General features: G+C 39.9%; 1 protein-coding gene and 1 long non-coding RNA gene across 2 annotated transcripts; one reads left to right on the forward strand and one right to left on the reverse strand.

The window, feature by feature from the left end:
- Nucleotides 1–893: 893 nt before the first annotated feature.
- LOC120057829 lies at nucleotides 894–4698 on the forward strand. The gene is made up of 3 exons (XR_005477967.1): nucleotides 894–1174; nucleotides 3800–3882; nucleotides 4087–4698. It is a non-coding gene; the product is annotated as an uncharacterized LOC120057829 (long non-coding RNA).
- Nucleotides 4699–7555: 2857 nt separating this feature from the next.
- Nucleotides 7556–15054, reverse strand: LOC120057830 (P2Y purinoceptor 8-like). The gene is made up of 3 exons (XM_039006290.1): nucleotides 15013–15054; nucleotides 9729–10047; nucleotides 7556–9613 (listed from the first exon to the last, which is right to left on the reverse strand). The coding sequence occupies exons 2-3, from the start codon at nucleotides 10019–10021 to the stop codon at nucleotides 8854–8856; spliced, it is 1053 nt and encodes a 350-aa protein (XP_038862218.1). The 5' UTR covers nucleotides 10022–10047; nucleotides 15013–15054; the 3' UTR covers nucleotides 7556–8853.
- Between the last annotated feature and the right edge of the window lie 2824 nt (nucleotides 15055–17878).

Raw genomic sequence — 17878 nt, forward strand, 5'->3', positions numbered from 1 at the left:
ATCTACCCTTCCCCATTTAGCTCAGTGGAGGTGTGTAAGGGGAGAATGTTAAAGCCTGCCCTATGCTATTGTTTTGTTGTAGTGGTAGGGGGTTGAGGGAAGTTATGTGAAAATATATCATTGTTTATTTTTTTGTGCTAAAGCCTATCATGATGTAGTCTATTTCAATATAAAATAAACCCTGTATCACCAAATGTATATATTTTCATTTACAGATGTATTCAGCAATGAAATAAATAATAACGGCACATCCAGTAAAGTTATTGTAGACTTCGCTACTGCCTTATCGTACCAACAAAGTAAATAGACGGCGAATTTACCGTTAGGCTATCAAAACAGTAAAATAATAAAATGCCTTGGATGTTACCGTTATCCACACTGTAAATAGTAAATGTTTTCGAATGAACCAAATAGCCGATATGTTATCACACGGTAAATATTTCTGAAGAATATCACAATTATAAAGTAGACCTATTTACGATTCCTCCACAATGAATTCCATCCAGTTCATCATAAGAAAACTACCTAGACCAAATCATCTCCTTCATCCTCACTGATCTTCAAAGTCTCGTCTAACACTTGTTTCATGGTGAACGATTTACTTTCCATAATTGTTCATGCACAAAACAAACAGAAAACTTAATATTTCTACCTCACAGACGTGTTCACTCGCCCCGTAGGCTTCGGTATGAAACTGAGAATCACAAACTGACTTCCAGTTAGTTGTGTGACATCATATGACAAGGTGACAACAAAGTCTGTGATTGGGTAACAAAGTCTGTACACATCGAGATACTGTAAGATTGACTACTGTACCATCCATTGATGTGTCCAGGGAAATCCAGATAAACTGGACGTTTTCCGTCACCTTACGTAAATTGTGATACCCGGAACTAGACAAGCCATATACCGTGTTATTCAGCGAAATGTCAGCTTTCATTGAAAAAACTATGTTTCTAACAATTACCGTTCAAATGTTATTAATATAAATATAAACTATGCATGTTTGGCGCATGGGTTCGTCAATCGACTTTAGGGCTTTCTATAATGAAGACCATGTACAGTGACTCACGTCACATTATCTTGCTGAGGTTGTAAAAGTTATTTATCTTGTGTGTTTTCCAGCCATTTCCCACAAGATTATTAAAATAATATTTTACGGGAGAGTTACCAGGTAAGAAACATGAACGAATGGCTGTTATGTAGTTCCACACTGTGTTTTGTATTGTTGGTCAATTTCTTCAACAAATGATCAGGTCTATATAATTATCAAACATACATTAGTAATGGAAAGGAAACACAGACTCTTTGTTTAAGTATTACAATTATCCTTTAGTAATACAATTGTAGGCAGAAGTTGGTACAGAGTACAGTACATGATAGCTCTCCCCAGATTCTGCAAAATGTCTTAAGACATTCTGTAACTCATATAGCCTCTCCCAGTCCTCCTTGCATGAGTTTCCATGGCAACAAAATTCTGAACATCAGTAGAAAGAAGGGCAAAACCAGCAATAGTCAAATTCATGTGGGCCTGCATGAAGTAGGTGATGTTATTAATCCAATCCCCTAATACTTTAATTCCAACCCCTGGGAAGAGTGCCAATCTGAACAGTTCACCATTGCTAAGAGAAAATCCACTAGCCAAGCCATTATCTGCCTTTGCTCGTTTCACACGGCTACTGCGGTGCGCTGTAGAGTTACGCTTAGTCTCCAATAGGGTCAGCAGTTGGTCGCGACTTCAATTTGAGTTTGGCCTAAATAACAGCAACCATCCCACCCATTAGGCAATTGTAGGAAGCCATTTTCACCGCAAACCCACATAAGCCCATTAGGAGCCCCCAATCCAGACCCTATAACGGATATCAAAATCAAATTTGTTTATATAGCACTTCTTACATCAGCTGATATATCAAAGTGCTGTACAGAAACCCAGCCTAAAACCCCAAACAGCAAGCAATGCAGGTGTAGAAGCATGGGTATGGGTATTCCAGCTATAGAGAATATAGAGTCAGAGAATGTTAATGCATGATTCATATTAAGGGAGGGTTCAGTAGTTGGTGGCACACCCACGTAACTCCTACAGCTGTCTGAAAGGCCCATGGTAGTACTATCTCTACCACAAAGACAAAGTTGGGGTTCGGTTACAGGTATCAAATTATTCAAGACAGGTTCTATCTTGTTATTTCTAGATACCAAAGGCAGTGGAAAACACTAACATAACATGTCATAATAGGGCATTGGGCCACCACAAGCCAGAACAGCTTCAATGCGCCTTGGCATATATTCTACAAGTGTCTGGAACTCTGTTGGAGGGATGTTGGAGGGACACCATTTTTTCACAATATTGTTTTGTTGATGGTGGTGGAAAACCCTGTCTCATGCGCTGCTCTAGAATCTCCCATAAGTGTTCAATTTGGTTAAGATCTGGTGATTGAGACCGCCATGGCATATGCCTTACATCGTGTTCATGCTCATCAAACCATTTCAGTGACCACCCGTGCCCTGCGAATGGAGGCATTGTCATCCTATGGGGGCATAGCCATCGTTGCCAAAATAATGGCCTGCCCACCATTTTTATACATGACACGAAGCACGATGGGATGTTCATTGCTTAATTGAATCAGGAACCATGTGTGGAAGCACCTGCTTTCAATATACTTTGTATTCCTCATTTACTGAAATGTTTTCTTAGCTGGCATGCCTGTTGGCAAGGTTAGCAATAATTAAATGTACTGAATAACTCACATTCCTTTACATTTTTACCCAGATTTTAGCATAGATGCAGAGAAGCATGTTACATTTCTTCAACAAAATAACCACCAGTCAGAAAACAGACAGCTCAAGAGGAATGCTTATATATGCAGAAAAATATACACATTTTTTTACATAGAATTAAGCATACCGATTGTGGCTCTAGATTGCAGGAAAAGGCTGTTTCAGGAGTTTGAAGCATGCAAAATTGTATAACTTCCAGACCAACCCCAAGACGTCGTCACATACATTGTGCCCCCTCAGCGCTTCAATCCTTCACAGAGCCAATTAGACACTCTCAGAGGTGAACCAAAGTGAATGCTTTTTTCTCACGGAAAGACATTGTTATTTCATAACTTAACACCTTTGTCCCGAGTCTGATCACCAATCCACCATCTAATAGAAAAGTGACTACTCTATACTACAATGGCCATGAGGCAAATCAAATAAAACAATAGATCTTTATTACATGTTCCAAACCAATAGTCCCATAATGCATTTGTTTGAACATATGTGAAAACCCCTCTTGTGCAGTTACTGACGTATCTGTACTATTCGTGTTAGGACGCAATATGTTTCGCATGTGAAAAGCTGTCATCAAAAACCATTGATTATTAATACCTCCTCTTCACCATCAATACACAATGCAACATACAGGAACTGTCCAATACAAAAGACATTCTCTGACAATAAAGCTATGCATGTAGTTTCTTTTGATCCAGTACATTGTTTTTGTTTAAATATAGCCATATTTATTTTATAACTTTCCCCCTGTGGAATCAGTGACTCGCGTAAAAACGCTTCCAAAAACTACAGAAAGTGTCCATAGACACATCACCTAACAAATACTAATATCCTCTTTAACTTGTAGCCTTGTGTGTGTATTATTGGCTGTCCTACAGGATTTAAAGTCAATTGTTAGGTCAGGTTTGAGGAGGAAAATATGAATTGATTTATAGTCCAGCACCACCTCTGTGTAGATACATTAGCTATAACTGCAGCTGTGCATTTAACATCCGATTGTATTATCATGATTCAATTCTAACAGGAACAGGAAGTGAACTGCACGAGCCTACAGCTGTACGAGCCTACAGTCTGACAAAGAAGAACACTGCCATCTGCTGGGGAAAGGTATGATGTGTAAGACCCACAGGATCAAACAGTGCTGAGAGTGGTGGTATTTTCTCTAGTCTTATGGATGGGTTTTTGATCGTCATTGCACAATACCCTGACTTAATCAATTTCTGCAAACAATTGATTTCCAGTCAAGTTTGGGGACCTTGGGTATTTGAGTCGTATTTGAGTGCAGTGATCTTGTTCTCGTTTTCTCTAAAGGAAAGTGTCTACCTCTACTGTGGCTGTCGTACTCTGCTCCAGTGAAGAGGTGCTCCAGAATGAAGTCAAGCAGCGTCCTCTGAAGTTTAGAGTTGTGGGTGTAGAGCAAGGGGCCCACACCTGCAAATGCTAGTTCTGGGCCGTCAGGACATCACAGAGAAAGGGGGGGGGGGGAGATAATGCATGCACATCGATGGGGCAGAAGCCATTAATTGTTACAATTCCGAACGGTCAGATAGCATACAACATTGACAAGAAGCTGCCATGTGGGTGGTTTGTTTCAGCTGAAAAAATATATATAGATGCAACATGCAACAATTTCAAAGATTTTACTGTTACAGTTCATCTTAGGAAATCAGTCAATTGAAATAAATAAATGATGTCTTAATCTATGGATTTCATATGACTAGGAAAACAGATATCACAAAAAAGATATCTTTTTTTTTAAAAGGTAGGGGCGTGAATCAGAAAACCAGTCAGTATCTGGTGTGACAACCATTTTCCTCATACAGCGCGACTCCTTCGCATAGTTGATCATGCTGTTGATTGTGGCCTATGGAATGTTGTCCCACTTCTCTTCAATGGCTGTGCAAAGTTGCTGGCAGTAACTGTCGATCCAGAGCATCCCAAACATGCTCAAAGGGTGACATGTCTGGTGAGTATGCAGGCCATGGAAGAACTGGGACATTTTTAGATCCCAGGAATTGTGTACAGATCCTTGCATTATCATGCTGAAACATAAGGTTATGGCAGCGGATTAATGGCAAGACAATGGGCCTCAGGATCTCGTTATGGTATCTCTGTACATTCAAATTGACATCAATAAAATGCATATGTGTTAATTGTCCGGAGCTTTTTTGGTAGCACATTTGGTTCCTTGGAAGATGTGGGAACTTACATTTTTGGTTTCCCATTGGTTCTGGGAATGAAGTAATAATTGTCCTATCCGGTTAAACTGAAAGTATTTTAAATGTTCTGAGAACGGAATTGGAAATTTTCATTCTTTAGGACGTTCTCTGAACGTTACTAAAGTTTTCTTGTGGTTTTTGTGTAAAGTTTTCTTAACGTTCTCGAAACAATTTGAGATAGAACCATGAGAAAACATTAACCTGTAGGAAAAGTTATATTTTCTCAGAATGTTAAGCAAAACGTTCCATAAAAACCACAAGAAAACTTGTAACGTTCAGAGAACATTTGAATAATATTATTTAAAAACGTATACCTTCCGTTCTCAGCATCAACAAAACTCTCTCTATTCCTTATCCTGTTAAGTGTGTTCAGGTTGGTTGGACTCGCCCACTAATTGGCCACGCCTGATCTTAATAAGTGCTTGTTTCCTTTGAAACAACAAAAATTAACAGCTTTGTATGCGTAAAAAAAACATGGCATTCTTTCTCCATTCTGATGATGCAGTGAACTAATTCCATAGATAGAGAACAGAGATTATAGGTTTGAATCTCACGACTGCTGTGTCCCAATTTTTTTTAAAGTGTGTTTGCATGATCAATACCTAAGGAAATTAATTTCCATGTGTCCTAAAAAAAGATAGCAGTGAAGTTACTCAAAACTTACTCATTACGTTGGTCGTCAAAAATGTAAATATAAATTACAAAACATACACTATACAGCACATTTGGAAAGTATTCAGACCCCTTGACTTATTCCACATTTTGTTACGTTACAGCCGTATTCTAAAATGAATTAAATAGTTTTTTCCCCCTCATCAATCTACACAAAATACCCCAAAATGACAAAGCAAAAGCAGGATTAGACATTTTTGCAAATGTATAACAAAAAAAAAACTGAAATATCATATTTACATAATTATTTAGACCCTTTACTCAGTACTTTGTTGAAGCACCTTTGGCAGCGATTACATCCTTGAGTCTTCTTCTTGGGTATGACGCTGCATGCTTGGCACACCTGTATTTGGGGAGTTTCTCCCATTTTTCTCTGCAGATCCTCCAAGCTCTAAGGTTGGATGGGAAGCATTCCTGCACAGATATTTTCAGGTATCTCCAGAGTTCAAGTCTGGGCTCTGGCTGGGCCACTCAAGGACATTCAGAGAATTGTCCCGAAGCTACGCCGGAGTTGTCTTGTCTGTGTGTTTAGGGTCGTTGTCCTTTTGGAAGGTGAACCTTCGCCCCAGTCTGAGGTCCTGAGAACTCTGGAGCAGGTTTTCATCAAGGATCTCTGCACTTTTCTCTGTTCATCCTTCCCTCAATCCTGACTAGTCTCCCAGTACCTGCCGCTGAAAAACATCCCCACAGCATGATGCTGCCACCCCCATGCTTCACCATAGGGATGGTGCCAGGTTTCCTCCAGACATTACATTTGGCATTCAGGCCAAATAGTTAAATCTTGGTTTCATCAGACCAGAGAATATTGTTTCTCATGGTCTGAGTCCTTCAGATGCCTTTTGGCAAACTCCAAGCTGGCTGTCATCTGATTCCGTTACTGAGTTTGGGTAATTCAAATGTTACGTTACTGATTACAATTTTGGGCAGGTAACTAGTAACTGTAACGGATTACATTTAGAAAGTAACCTACCCAACCCTGTAAATCAGACATGATTACTCGTACTGTAACAAATCTTAATATACATTTTCAAAACACTATCAAGACTCATATGCAAACATACTCAGATCAACCACATGGTGGCGATATTTGGCACACATGCTCAGGGATGTGAGTATAGCTAACCTGTAGAGTATGGTTGTGTTTGGCCTCATGGTGGAACTGTTGGAAGAAGGTGAGCAACAGTTTTCTCTAGAATCTTTGAAAGGAAAAGTAGTTATTATTTGTATTTATTTAACATTTATTTAACTAGGCATGTCAGTTAAGAACAAATTATTTTTTACAATGACGGGCTACACAGGCCAAACCCGTACGACTATAGGCCAATTGTGCACTGCCCTACGGGACTCCCAATCACGGCCGGTTGTCATACAACCTGGAATTGAATCAGGGTGTCTGTAGTGATGCCTCAAACACTGAGATGCAGTGACTTAGACCCCTGCGCCACTCGGGAGGTTTGAGATGGGCCTATAATTTTTCAGATCATCTGGATCAAGATCAGGTTTTTTAAGGAGTGGTTTAGTTACAGCCAGTTGTTTTCTAGATATTGTAGTTTAGATTTTCAATATATATTATACACTGGCAACAGCCAAAATAAATAACCTAGGAATCAGGCTTAACCTGTCATATCTGAACATTCACAGGTAGGGCAAGACTACACAGCCTTCCCTTAAAGGTGAAAACACATCCACCGAATTATGGTCTGCCGTTCGCTGACTGCGTGGTGTGTTTTAGGGACCACCCCGCCAGTGGGCGTCTGACTGCCAAATGGGTTTGCAAATTACAGTGGGCACACTGTTTAGACTGGCGGTAAGTACTCTCGGCCGTGCTATGAACCCAAAACGAATCTGAATCACAGGACTTCAAAAAGATATATATACTTGCCAAGATAATTTCTATATCCATCAAGGCTTGAGTATAACATTTAATCACAGTTTCTAAATTGAACACTTCATAATTTTCTTTCAACTCACACAAGTTTTGACCTCAATCATAACACAGAGGCCATATAGCCCTAGGCCTCTTTCTATCCATGCTCAGATGTGTGTGTGCTCTCAACATTAGAAAGGACAAAGAAACCAGACAAATGCAAACTTTGAGCGCTCCAAACTAACGACATCGGGGAAAATGACTGTAAACTCCTAAATCGAATGAAATAAACCAAAACGTATTTCTGACAAGTGTAGCATAGTTTGTGAGATCTGAAAACAATGTGTCCACTCAGAGTTAGAACGGTAAATTCATATGCATATATATTTCAGGAAAGAACAAAGATTAGCGATGTAACCACACCATAACGGTCTAGATTACTGGGAAATGATGGTGATTAACAGTAAATGCATTACTGGTGATATAATTAGCGGGGAATCAATAAACATTGAACAAACAAAGGGTATACTTAATAATTCACACAATGAAATAATGAATTTGCCCGAATTGGCAGGAGGCAGAGAGCACATAAGCTCTCACTTAGCCACACTATCTTATTCCTATCTTTATGCAAGTTGCAACATTCCTTCACAAAATAAATAACCCTTTTTTACTAAGGCCAAGATTCAATAATATTAAGCCGAGGTTTTGGCAGTGTAGGAGGTGGAACTGCATTGGAGCTGTCAAATCAGTGAGCAGCGGCTCTTGCAATCATTGTCAGGAAAGCCACACCCGCCCTACTTGCGTTAGATGTTCAGAGCAAGTGTAGGCTTTATATAAATAATTACTTTCAAATTGAAAAATCATTCAACTAAATTATGAGTATTTCTATCATCTTAAACCAGGTGTAGATTACATCTCACATTCCAGTGTTCAAACTTGTAAACAAGGCTGCAAGTGATTTCTGTTAATGCGAAATCACTTTCAATGTTAATGCGAAATCACTTGCAATGTCCTCTTTAGGTATACTGCCAGGAGCCACTTGTGGATTTGACAGCTCTAACTCAGTTCCACCTCTGACAGCATCAAAACAACAGCTATGCCGATGTCGGCAAAAGCAGATCTGATTGAATAGAGCCCAAACTTTGGAAATGCAGAAGCACCATCTGCCCTGGTTTGTTACTGGATCTATATACAGCACACAAAAACATTCCATCCTGTGAAATTATTTTGAAATGTCATTTGACCCAACACGAGATATTGCGACATGCCATCTTGGTTGTCATCTGCCCTCTCTCTCCACTTTACAGGCAAAGTTTTTTAACAGTGTTGTTTAACAGAAACTCTGGTGTTTTCTCCGCCCTGTCCCCCAGACACATACTGGGCAGAGTACAGGCTCTCTCGGTGCGGGTCTGTCTTCCCTGTGTCCAGACTGCTCAGTGTTCTCAGCCTTAGCATCTGCCTCAGCTTTTGACGGAACTCCCTAGAGGCAAAGTAGTAGATGAAGGGGTCGAGGCAGCTGTTGAGGCAACTGAGGGAAAGAGTCAGCTTGTAGGCCATGTAGAGGGAGTCCCCGTAGAAGAGCCTCCGGATGGTGTGAGCCAGGAGGAGGATGTTGTTGGGAGCAAAGCAAAGTGTGAAGACCGTTAGGACGGTGACAGCAAGACGGATAGCTTTCTCTTTCTGGTTGGTCTTGGAAACTCGAGCCAGCTTGCGGATGATGCCGACGTAGCAGAATACAGTGATGCAGAACGGGATGAGGAAGAGGATGACAAACAGGGTAAGTAGGAAAGCGGCCCAGGCCTCCATTGATGGAAGCATGTCCCTCTTCAGAACGTCAAAGCAGGTGGTGATCCCGAGTTCTGGAACGTAGAACGTCAGGTCGGTTGTCATTAATGGGTACAGGACAGATAGGACGACTGTCCACATGGCGAAACAGCAAATAACAGCGAATGACTTCCTTTCCCTGGTCTCACGGAAGAGCATGGGCCAACAGATGCCCAGGTAGCGGTCTCCACTGATGGCGGTCATAGTTAGAATTGAGCAGTACATGTTGGCAAAGAAAACCAGGGTCAGGAGCCTGTGGAAGATCAGAATATATTTAATCGTTATTCATCTGTGACAAAGAAAGACATATTTCTCAATGAGACTGATCAGGATAAATAAATGATGATTAAAAAAATAAACAAGAATACCTGCATATGCCCGGGCCCAGGCTCCAATTATGCCCCTGCATCTGATACTTGATCTGGAAGGGCAGGACGAGGCCCAAGACCAGGTCAGTCAGGGTCAGGTTTATCATGAAGATGATGGAGGGAGTTTTGGGAGAGGTACGGAAGAGGAGAAGCCACATGGAGAGGCCATTTCCTGTCAGGTTGATGACGGTGACCACGATGTAGATGATGGAGATAGCTGTGCTGGCTGTCACGTTCTGGAACAGGGACAAGGTGATGTTGTCCAGTTTGGTGCTGTTGGTACTCCAGGCCATGGTGACAATGACGTCACACAGACTACCTATGATCAGACAGACATTTAGATTATGTAAAAGGGTAGCATTGTCTTGTCTGTAGCCCAATGTACTAGCTAGTGTCGCGTGGGATCTGAACTTTTGTTTTAAAACAAGAATTGGCAGACAATAATGTGCCAATGAATTAAAGATCACCAAATATTTGTCACCACACCCTAATAGGGTAATTTCCCACCTAATATTGTATTAAAATATGCAAATTAGTAACCATCTAATTAAATATGCACATATTTGTATATACCGCAAATACATTTTCTTGGACACTGGATGAAGTCAGCCTAAATATTTTTGTTTAATTTTGTTATGACATTCCAGGACCGGACGCGTAAAGAGCAGATTGTGGATATTTACTTTTGTAATCTTTAAAATACTAAAGACATGTACGTAATCAGCATTTTTGGTGCATATTTCCAAATAAAATTTTATCTAGAATCAACATTTTATAAAATATCAACAACTTTGTGTATACAAGTCTGGAGAATACAATGGCTTCGCAAAGTGTTCAGACCCCTTGACTTTTTCCATTTTTTGTTACGTTACATCCTTGTTCTAAAATGTATTAAATAAATAAAACTCCTCAGTAATCTACACACAATACCCCATAATGACGAAGCGAAAACAGGTTTTTAGATTTTTTTTGCAAATTAAAAAATTAAAAAAAACTGAAATACCTGAATTAAATAAGTATTCAGACCCTTTGATATGAGACTCGAAATTGAGCTCAGGAGCATCCTGCTTCCATTGATCATCCTTGAGATGTTTCTACAACTTGATTGGAGTCCACCTGGGGTAAATCCAATTGATTGGACATGATTTGGAAAGGCACACACCTGTCTGTATATAAGGTCCCACAGCTGACAATGCACCTCAGAGCAAAAACCAAGCCATGAGGTCGAAGGGATTGTCCATAGAGTTCCGAGACAGGATTGTGTCGAGGCACAGATCCGGGGAAGGGTACCAAAACATTTCTGCAGCATTGAAGGTCCCCAAGAACACAGTGGCCTCCATCATTCTTAAATGGAAGACGTTTGGAACCAGCTAGACTCTTCCTAGAGCCGGACGCCGGGCCAAATTGAGCAATTGGGGAAGAAGGACCTTGGTCAGGGAGGTGAAAAAGAACCCGATGGTCACTCTGACAGAGCTTTAGAGTTCCTCTGTGGAGATTGGAGAACCTTCCAGAAGGAAACCATCTCTGCAGCACTCCACCAATAAGGCCTTTATGGTAGGGTGGCCAGACGGAAGCTACTCCTCAGTAAAAGGCACATGACAATCCGTTTGGAGTTTGCCAAGAGGCACCAAAAGACTCTCAGACCATGAGAAACAAGATTCTCTGGTCTGATGAAACCAAGATTGAACTATTTGGCCTGAATGCCCAGCGTCATGTCGGGAGGAAACCTGGCACCATCCCTACGGTGAAGCATGGTGGTGGCAGCATCATGCTGTGGGGATGTTTTTCAGCTGCAGGGACTGAGAGACTAGTCAGGATCGAGGGAAAGATGAACAGCGCAAAGTACAGAGAGATCCTTGATGAAAACCTGCTCCAGAGTGCTCAGGACCTCAGACTGGGCAAAGGTTTATCTTCCAACAGGACAATGACCCTAAGCACACAGCCAAGACATCACAGGAGTGGCTTTGGGACAATTCTCTGAATGTCCTTCAGTGGCCCAGCCAGAGCCCAGACTTGAACCCGATTGAACATCTCTGGAGAGACCCGTTGCTGTGCAGCAACGCTCCCCATCCAACCTGACAGAGCTTGAGAGGATCGGCAGAGAAGAATTGCAGAACTCCCCATATAAAAGTGTGCCACACCTGTAGCGTCATACCCAAGAAGACTCGAGGCTGTAATCACTTACAAAGGTGTTTCAACAAAGTACTGAGTAAAGGGTCTGAATGCTTATGTAAATGTAATTTTTCCGTTGAAAAATAGATATACACTACCATTCAAAAGTTTGCGGTCACTTGGAAATGTACCTGTTTTTGCAAGAAAAGCAATTTTTTTGTCCATTAAAATAACATAAAATTGATCCGAAATACAGTGTAGACACTGTTAATGTTGTAAATTACTATTGTAGCTGGAAACGGCAGATTTTTTATGGAATATCTACATAGGCGTACAGAGGCCCATTATCAGCAACCATCACTCCTGTGTTCCAATGGCACGTTTTGTTAGCTAATCCAAGTTTATGATTTTAAATGTCTAATTGATCGTTAGAAAACCCTTTTGCAATTATGTTAGCACAGCTGAAAACGTTTGTCCTGAGTAAAGAAGCAATAAAACTGGCCTTACTTAGACTAGTTGAGAATCTGGAACATCAGCATTTGTGGGTTTGATTACAGGCTCAAAATGGCCAGAAACAAATAACTTTCTTCTGTCAGTCTATTCTTATTCTGAGAAATGAAGGCTATTCCATGCGAGAAATAGCCAAGAAACTGAAGATTTCATACAATGCTGTGTACTACTCCCTTCACAGAACAGCGCAAACTGTCTCTAACCAGAATAGAAAGAGTGGGAGGCCCCGGTGCACAACTGAGCAAGAGGACAAGTACATTAGAGTGTCGCGTTTGAGAAAGAGACGCCTCACAAGCCCTCAACCTAAGTGTATGTAAACCTCCGACTTCAACTATATTAGAAAACATTTCTAAAAACCTGTTTTTGCTTTGTCATTATGGTGTATTGTGTGTAGATTGAGGAGAAAACATTATTGAATCAATTTTAGAATAAGGCTGTAATGTAACAAAATGTGGAAAAGGTCAAAGGTTCTGAAAATTTCAGAATGCACTGTATATCTAGGGATAACCACAAACAAAATCGGTGAATGCAGATGCTTCTGAAGCTGAGAAAAATGTGTTAGCATGTGGAAAGAGACTGACTTTCTGTAAATGGAAGTTAAAGAGAAGAACAATACATTTTGTCCACCAAACGCTTATTTAGGCCAGGGTTTCCAAAACTCTGTCCTGTGCACCTCCCCCCCAACACACCTGATTCAAATAATCAAAGCTTGATGATGAGTTCGTTATTTGAATCAGCTGTGTAATGCTAGGGCTAAAACCAAAATGTGCACACAAGGACAGAGTTTGGGAAACACTGATTTAGACCCAATCACAATCTCTTCAGAGTAAGTTATTACATATAGTCCAGTTTTAACATTCTCTATGAAATGGGCTTTTTAAGTTATGTATGATTACATGCAGTAAGCTTTGAAATTATAGATGAATGTCCATTTGAATGTGGTAAAAAGTCATGACATTTTGACGATGGCAGTATGATAAACAAAAGAAAATATACATTTACGGCTAATTGTTGAAATGTTTATGTTTGCTTTTTTAAAGTATTATTATTACATTTGCAATATGTAACTTTTTTGGTGACCTGACCAAATTCACATAAAAATGTGAGTTATAGAACTGTCATTCTTATTGAAAGCAAGTCTAAGAAGTGGTAGATCTGTTCTATATGCTCTATTTTTATGCTTCCAGTTCTTCATTTTAATTTTGTGTCTTTTACTTTCGGTTTTGTACACCAGTTTCAAACCTCTAAAAATACAATATTGTTATGTAATTAAAATATATTTCACAGGGGTTAAGATGGTACAATGATTCTCTACTCCATCCATTGCTTATTTTATCACATCAACTGAAATAAGGCAAACTTTTCCAATTTTAGCAACCAGGAAATGGGGGAGCGATTTCTGCATATTGCACCTTTAAAGGACCAAAATAACCCAAAATCTCTAAATGTATAAGTAGTTGCAAACATGTAAATTAAGCCTAAAATGCAATGTGACTGCACACAGTTTATTTCTTCATTGAAGTGCATTATTATTTAAACTTTCTCTTAATGAAAGCCAATATTAGGCTATACCATCGATAAGTTTAAATATCATCATGTCTAGAACAGCCTTCCATCCGGAAGTCAATTCTGAATGAAAAAAGTATTAAAGGGGACAGTTAAAAACTAAGCCTGCGCTAATAGTCCTCTGGAACCACCTTCACTCTGGGAAATAACATAACTGAGAATCTCTTGTAATACTAGTCCTGTGCAAATAGGGCTTTAGGCAACAACAACTATTGTGTATGATGAACTGTATCATATATTATAGGTGTTAGTATACAAATATTGTATCAAATCAAATTTGCATTGAGTGTGATATTTTTCTATTCTTGTGGTGACAATAATGTGTTTTTGGCTCTGGAGTGAACTTCCCATTGTAAAATACTACAACACACCACGAGGACTAAAAACACTTTCACCCAAACATATTGAGGGTGTTCATAACCACAAACCAAATGTGACTGTGTCTGCTGGTGCTTTCTATATACTACAGAACACATTTCCAGTGTTGTACAAAATATGAAATTCCAAAAGTGCATGGAATTCCAACAGTGCATCTTGGCTCTTGCACAGTAAAATCCCCCTCCATGTGCAAGTGAAGTGGCACTCTAACCTTATATGAACTATATAACCAAAACACAAGCTTTGCCAAAAGTAAATAGCACAGGTACTGTATGCATCTAAACAGAATGCATTCATTCTAACTTCAAATATAGAATGTAATATATCTGAACATTATCCCTATTTCTGAGACAAGGTACTCTGAATTGAAACAAATATTTTAGGCTTTAACAATCTTTAACAATCTCGAATTCAGATTTTGGACATTAACAGTTCAAATTGAAGTATCTCTGTATTAAGGGCTCCCGAGTGGCGCAGCGGTCTAAGGCACTGCATCTCAGTGCTCGAGGCGTCACTACAGACACTATGGTTTGAATCCAACCGGCTGTGATTGGGAGTCCCATAGGGCGGCACACAATTGGCCCAGCGTCGTCCGGGTTTGGCCAGTGTAGGCCATCATTTTAAATAAGAATTTGTTCTTAACCGACTTGCCTAGTTAAATAAAGGTTACAATTAAAAATGTAAAAAGTGTAAAGCAAAGAGACAGAGCAGTACTTACCTCTGAGAATACACAGACTTGATTCAGAGAGGGGCGGTTGGGGGTTGGATGCATTGTACTGTAGCAGGTCAGGAAACGGGTGCACGTTACTGTCGAATAAGGGAAGTGCGTCATGTCTTCATATCCAACTGCCATAGGCAGGCATAACTAGTAAACAAGGTGTAATAATGTATGTGCACTCTGTTTCTGTTTGGTATTTGCTTTTCTTTTATTAGGTAAGTTGATTCAGGATACATTCTCATCTACAACAACGACCTGGAAAAAAAGTGTGCGTGTGCAATAATTAAATTCGCTCTTGCACGCCTTGTATACAATGCCATTTTTTTGGGGGGGGGGGGGGCAAAAGGTTACATCCACAAAACTTAGTGCACTGTGTTAATAACAGATTGTAGTTTTGGGAACAGAGAACTGTATTGAGTTTGGGCTTTTTTTCTATGAGAAAATCAGCAGAATGTCGGCCCAGTTCCATCTCCAGACGCCTCACAAGTCCTCAAATGGCAGCTTCATTAAATAGTACCCGCAAAACACCTGTCTCAACGTCAACATTGAAGAGGCGACTCCGGGATGCTGGCCTTCTAGGCAGAGTTCCTCTGTCCAGTGTCTGTGTTCTTTTGCCCATCTTCATTTTTTATTTTTATTGGCCAGTCTGAGATATGTTTTTTTCTTTGCAACTCTGCCTAGAAAGCCAGCATCCCGGAGTCGCCTCTTCACTGTTAACGTTGAGACTGGTGTTTTGCGGGTACTATTTAATGAAGCTGCCAGTTGGGGACTTGTGACGCGTCTGTTTCTCAAACTAGACACTCTAATGTACTTGTCCTCTAGCTCAGTTGTGCACCAGGGCCTCCCACTCCTCTTTCTATTCTGGTTAGAGACAGTTTGAGCTGTTCTGTGAAGGGAGTAGTAAACTGCGTAGTATTTTATCTTCAGTTTCTTGGCAATTCCTCCCATGGAATAGCCTTCATTTCTCAGAACAAGAATAGACTGACGAGTTTCAGAAGAAAGCTCTTTTGAGCCTGTAATCAAACCCATAAATGTTGATGCTCCAGATACTCAACTAGTCTAAATAAGGCCAGTTTTATTGGTTCTTTAATCAGAACAACAGTTTTCAGCTGTGCTAACATAATTGAAAAATGTTTTTCTAATGATAAATACGCCTTTTAAAATGATAAACTTGGATTAGCTAACACAACGTGCCATTAGAACACAAGAGTGATGATAATGGGCCTCTGTACGCCTATGTAGATATTCCATAAAGAATCTGCTGTTTCCAGCTACAATAGTCATTTACAACATTAAACACAGTCTACACTGTATTTCTGATCAATTTGATGTTATTTTAAGGTACAAAAATGTGCTTTTCTTTCACAAACAAGGACATTTCTAAGTGACTCCAAACTTTTGAACGGTAGTGAATGTGTGTGGAGTGTATGTGTTTGCGAATGCTGTGTGTGTGTCTCTTCACAGTCCACGCTGTTCCATAAGGTGCAGTTTTAGCAGTTTATTTAAAATTCTGATTTTTCTGCTTGACTGTGTTACACGATGCGGTATAGAGTTCCATGTAGTCATGGCTCTATGTAGTACTGTGTGTTACTTGTAGTCTGTTCTGGACTGTGAAGAGACCTCTGGTGGCATGTCTTGTGGGGTATGTATGGGTGTCTGAGCTGTGCGCTCGTTGCTTAAACAGGCACCTCTGTGATTTCAACATGTCAATACCTCTCACAAAGACAAGCAGTGATGCAATCAAGCTCTCCTCCACCCTGAGCCAGGAGAGATTGACATGCATATTATCAATTGGGTGGAGGCCGGCTAGTGGTGACTGTTTAACAGTCTCATGGCCTGGAGATAGAAGTTGTTTATCAGTCTCATCTGTCCCAGCTTTGATGCAACTGTACTGTCACCGCCTTCTAGATGGTAGCGGGGTGAACACACCTCCAGCCTGTCAGTGATTTAACCAAGCAATAGACCAGTGAGCAACAAACCCATCCTCACAACATCAATGCTAGCCAAGATATTTAGAAATAATGTCACTATATATTAACAAACAATTATATGTACAGAATATAAAATAATAATATAATAGTAGTACAAATAATAAGTAATAATGTAATAAACATTATTACAATATAGAGTTCCAAAGTAAGGTCGCTCTCACTCTAAAGATGCCGGTATTTTGCAGAGTTAAATTAACTATATATCAGTAGACAGCTGCATACATGTACTTTCACAGTTACAGTGAGAAATGTAATTGATGACTAGCATGACTTTATACACACGGCACAACACACAGGTCTAAACATTGAACTGGAGGAGTGGATAAAAACACTATGAATGAAAAGAGAACCATGTAGAAATCTTAGGAGAGCAGAGATATACTTGACATATTATAAAAAATATTGACCAAAAATCTTAAAGTTGTCATGAAAGGTCACTCTTCTTGTGTTGTCACAATAACCCCATGATTATAGGATACGGTAAAAGCTGAACTCTTGCTATCAACAGGAAGACAGCCCATGCCTGCCCATGAGCAGACATCTCGTGAATCTGGTGAACAACAATGAAGAAAGCACACTGTTCTCTGTTCCCACTTCAGTCTCATAACATCACATTTCACAGCTGTAAGCAGTTAGCTAGATCTTGCTCGCCCACTCTCCACACACAGATTACATATCTGACACGTCTGTGGTCATTCCACAAATAGAGTGCCTTTTGTGTATGTCTAAGATTGTCTGTGCATTTTGATGAAAAACTCAAAACTCCAATAGCACTGTTTTCTTAAAAATAAAAATAAATATTTCTCTGAAAATGTCAAACTTCTGTGAAAATTTTTATCCATTGAACCACAAGATGTTTACATGTTTTCACAAAA

The sequence above is a fragment of the Salvelinus namaycush genome, chromosome 13 (genome assembly GCF_016432855.1).
Source record: "Salvelinus namaycush isolate Seneca chromosome 13, SaNama_1.0, whole genome shotgun sequence".
Taxonomy (NCBI): Eukaryota; Metazoa; Chordata; class Actinopteri; order Salmoniformes; family Salmonidae; genus Salvelinus; species Salvelinus namaycush.